The sequence below is a fragment of the Dreissena polymorpha genome, chromosome 14 (assembly GCF_020536995.1).
Source record: "Dreissena polymorpha isolate Duluth1 chromosome 14, UMN_Dpol_1.0, whole genome shotgun sequence".
In the NCBI taxonomy this organism is placed as follows: Eukaryota; Metazoa; Mollusca; class Bivalvia; order Myida; family Dreissenidae; genus Dreissena; species Dreissena polymorpha.
Window position 1 is genome coordinate 67509807 of NC_068368.1, and position 4076 is coordinate 67513882.

The window sequence follows — 4076 nt, forward strand, 5'->3', positions numbered from 1 at the left end:
AAGGGTGTCCCATGGACCGCCACTTCGAAGGTGTCCCATTGGAGCTTTGGGGTTTTTGTTAAGAGTTTTGTCAGCTGCGCATATGTCGCATTGTTTAATATACAGTTGCAGGTCTTGTTTCAGGTTGTACCAGTAATATCTTTGTAATATCTTCTCTTTTGTTTTCTTAACTCCTAAGTGTCCAGAGATTAGGGTGTCATGCATTTGCTTCATAACTTCCCGTCTACTTTCCTTTGGCATGATAATTTGTTCGAATTGACCAGCTCCATTTTGTTTGGTGAACCGTTTGTACATAATATCATTTTTCAGATAAATATCATCCCACATGAGCCAATAATGTCTACACTCTGAGCTACAAGTGTCGATGACATCTCTTCCCGGTTTCTTATCCTCTCGCTTTGCCTTAATTATGACAGCTAAATCTTCATCTGCACTCTGTTTAATAGCAAATGTATCCGAAGTCTCACTCCATACCCAGTTACTTTCATCGGTCTTTTGACTGGATTGTTTGTCTCCCTTAGCCGTTCTATTGAATGCGTCGCTTCGCTTAGCTCAATTTGCATGTCTACTGGATTTGTGATTTCTTTGTTGGCTTCTGTTTGGTTTTCATTTACTTTGTTTGCGAACTGCAGGCTTACTTTAGGGGTCCAACTCATCATCTCTGACTTTCGTTTGCATTTGTTGCATGGTCCACACTTGAGTGGTTCGCTCATATCGACCTCTGCGCATGTACAATCTTTAGGAGTTGCGCATCTCGATAACGCATCACAATGGCTTTGTTTCTTTCCGGATCTGTATTCGATGGCAAAGTCATATTGAGCAAGAATTTCCAACCACCTTGCTATCTTCCCCGAAGGTTCCTTCATCTGAAACAACCAAACCAATGCTTGGTGATCCGTTCTGACTATAAATCGCCGTCCCAATAGGTATTGCCTAAAATACTGGATAAAGTAGACTACCGACTGTAGTTCTTGTTCAGTTATGCAGTAGTTGCGTTCTGCTTTGTTTGTGGCTCTGCTTCCATATGCAATCACTCGTTCACGGTCTTCTTGCATTTGTGAAAGTACGGCTCCAATACCTATGCCAGAAGCGTCAGTATCAAGATAAAATGTGCCGCCCTCGTTCAGTGGGTATCCAATTATATCTGGTCCTATTAACTTGTCTTTAATGCATTGAAACGGCTCTTCGCAATCTGCCGTCCATGCAAAAGTGATCCTCTTCTTTGTAAGGTTTGTTAAGGGTCTTGCTATGGCACTGAAATTCTTAATGAATCGCCTGTAATAGGAACCAGTGGCCACAAATTGTTTTGCCTGCTTTGCATTTTCCGGTCTAGGCCAGTCAATGATCTTCTGGACATTAGATGGGTCCGGTTTAACACCTTGACCGGAGACTACATGTCCCAAGAAAACTACCTCCGTTTGCAGTAAGTTGCACTTTTCTGGCTTAAGCTTCATTCCGGCTTCTTGTATCCGCTGAAGGACTTGAGAGACTCTCTCCATGTGCTGACTGAACGAAACCCCGAACACCACAATATCATCGATGTAAATGAGGCACGTCTCCCACTGTAGTCCTTGCAATGCCAATTCCATCGTGCGTTGAAACGTACTCGCTGAATTGTTTAAACCGAATGGCATTCTGGTCATTTCATAGTGACCATACTTGCAACAGAATGCACTTTTCGGTCGGTCTTCGGCTTTCAGTGGGATCTGAAAGTATCCGCTAGTGAGGTCGAAGCTGCTAAACAAAGTTGATCCGGCAACTGCGTCTAAGCAGTCTTGTACCCTTGGTAACGGAAACCCGTCCGGTTAAACCAAAGCGTTCAGTTTCCGATAATCTACGCAGGGTCTTATGGCACCAGACTTCTTCTTTACGAGAACAATAGGTGATGCCCATGGCGAGGTACTCTTCTGTATCACGCCCTTCTGCAGCAAATCATCTATGGCCGTCTTTTCTTGTTCGGCATACGCCAATGGCACCCGTCGTGGTCTCTGTTTTATTGGCTCTGCGTCGCCCGTATTAATAGAGTGTTCAGCCAGCGTTGTGAGCCCAATGTCCCATTCTGTTTTTGAGAAGTTATCACTAAACTTTAGTAGGGTACCGGCTATAACCCGTTTTTCCCATGTAGACTTGCCTTCTATTGACTTTTTGTAAAGTGGTATCAAATGTTCTGGCACTTCAGACTCACTGGCTTCTTGAAACTCTATTGTCTTACTATCCGTTGATTGTTGTTCAACCTGTATTCGGCGAATATTTGAACGGTCACGCTGTTTGCCTGCATTTTCAGCCGGAGATACTACACTAATTATTCTCTCAACTCTCTCAGCTTGTGCGATAACTGCGTCCTGTTTTAACTCCACCACTGTGTCACTTGGATTCAACACTCTTAATTGGCAGGTTGGATTTCGATTTAAATCCACCAATGTTGATGCCATTTGCAAAGGGTACTGATCGTAAAACCTGTCATCTGGGTCTATTACGAACTCACATTCGTCAGCTTCGTCCTCCTCATATCGCTCCACAAAAACATCTATAATCATCTCAGTTAAACCAGGTACTTTTGTGTCGTCAGCTACCCTCACTCGCCTGGTCTTTTTGTGCTTTCCTACTTGAAAAATTGGAATCTCCACTCCGTCAAGAATTATTTTATTGCTGCTAAGAAGGATATCCGCCGGACCACCTTTTGAACCTTTCAAAATGTCATATCCTAACAGAGCATCGTCTTCGATCTCTGCAACTTTGACCACTTGTTCAATCTTCATCGGTCCTACTTCTAACGTAAGGCTCGCTTTTCCTGCCTCCTTTATTGGCGACCCACCGGCCCCAAACAAACACGAGGACTTAACTAGCGAAGGCCTTTTCGCTGCGCAAATATTTTCAAAAACTCTTGTGGAAACTACCGTGTGAGAAGCACCCGTATCGGCGGTGAAAGTAACAGGCGTGTCATTCACGTAACCTCTAACGTAGACACCTTCAGCCAAGTTTCTCTTCACTTTACCTCTTGCGATATGTTCTGCGTGCTTAGCAGGCACCGTACTATCTGCTATCTCTTCAGTTTTCTGGCCTGTCTTCTTTATTGGGACCTCCCTTTGGCCACAAGGGTCGGTCCTTGGTAGTTTAAATTAAACCGAGTACTGCTTGAATCCTTTTCACGATTTTCATTGGTCCGTTTTGGACACTCTCTCGCGTAGTGACCAATTCCATGACAGCTATAGCATTCAACTTCACTTTTGTTCACTGCATTTTTCCTTACTCTTTCCTTTTCAAGCTTCTCAATTCTTGCCAGTAACCCTTGAATGAGCTCGTTCTGAATCGGATTACTTTGCCTATTGTTTTCGGTATCACTGGTTGTCATCACAGGGATCTTACGAGGATCTGTATTCGGGACACTGTTATTATCAGTAAAACGGCGGCGATTGTTGTTTCCCGAATATCGCTTCTCGTCCGTTTCGTTCGTATGCTCGGCGTGTGTTGAATCGCCCTTTTCTTTCATTCCTACTCCCATTTCGGATCTGCATCAGATTAACAACGTGGTAGACTGCTTCATCTACTGTACGTGGTTCTTTGTTGAACTCGACTTCAAACTTGATTTCTTCATCATACAATCCGTCAAGGAAACGCCTAACCAAATCTTCTTCCCTCGTTTGTCTATCTCTACAACGGTGTGCCCTATCATACAGCATTTTCAAGTCTGCTGCGAACTCCTCTACTGTCTCACCATGACGCTGTGCTCTTCTGCTAAATTTAGCCGCGAACGACCTCGGAGTCTCGATCACCCGGAACCTGCTATTCATTTCCGCTATAAGGTCAGCATAACAGTTGATGGTATGCGATGATAATTGTGAAAACACGAATTGAGCCGCGACACCTTTAAGACTAGGTAGGAGTTGATCGAGTTTCTCATCTTCACTCCACCCGCACCTGTACGCTATAGTCTCAAATTGCGTTATCCACGTGGTCCATTCTTCGGTTCCGTTGTAGGGCGTTATTTTAACGGTCGTTTGTTTGTTGTGACGCGCGGCTGTTGCTCTTGTTTCGTTTTCATAGAGCCGTTCATTGTGATGATGAAAGTTGCGAGC

The 4076-nt window shown here is 44.1% G+C and overlaps 1 protein-coding gene across 1 annotated transcript; it reads right to left on the minus strand.

Moving 5' to 3' along the window:
* Positions 1 to 1805: 1805 nt before the first annotated feature.
* Positions 1806 to 2759, minus strand: LOC127857455 (uncharacterized). Its single transcript, XM_052393849.1, has one exon. It carries the CDS (start codon positions 2757 to 2759, stop codon positions 1806 to 1808), a length of 954 nt encoding a protein of 317 aa, XP_052249809.1.
* Between the last annotated feature and the right edge of the window lie 1317 nt (positions 2760 to 4076).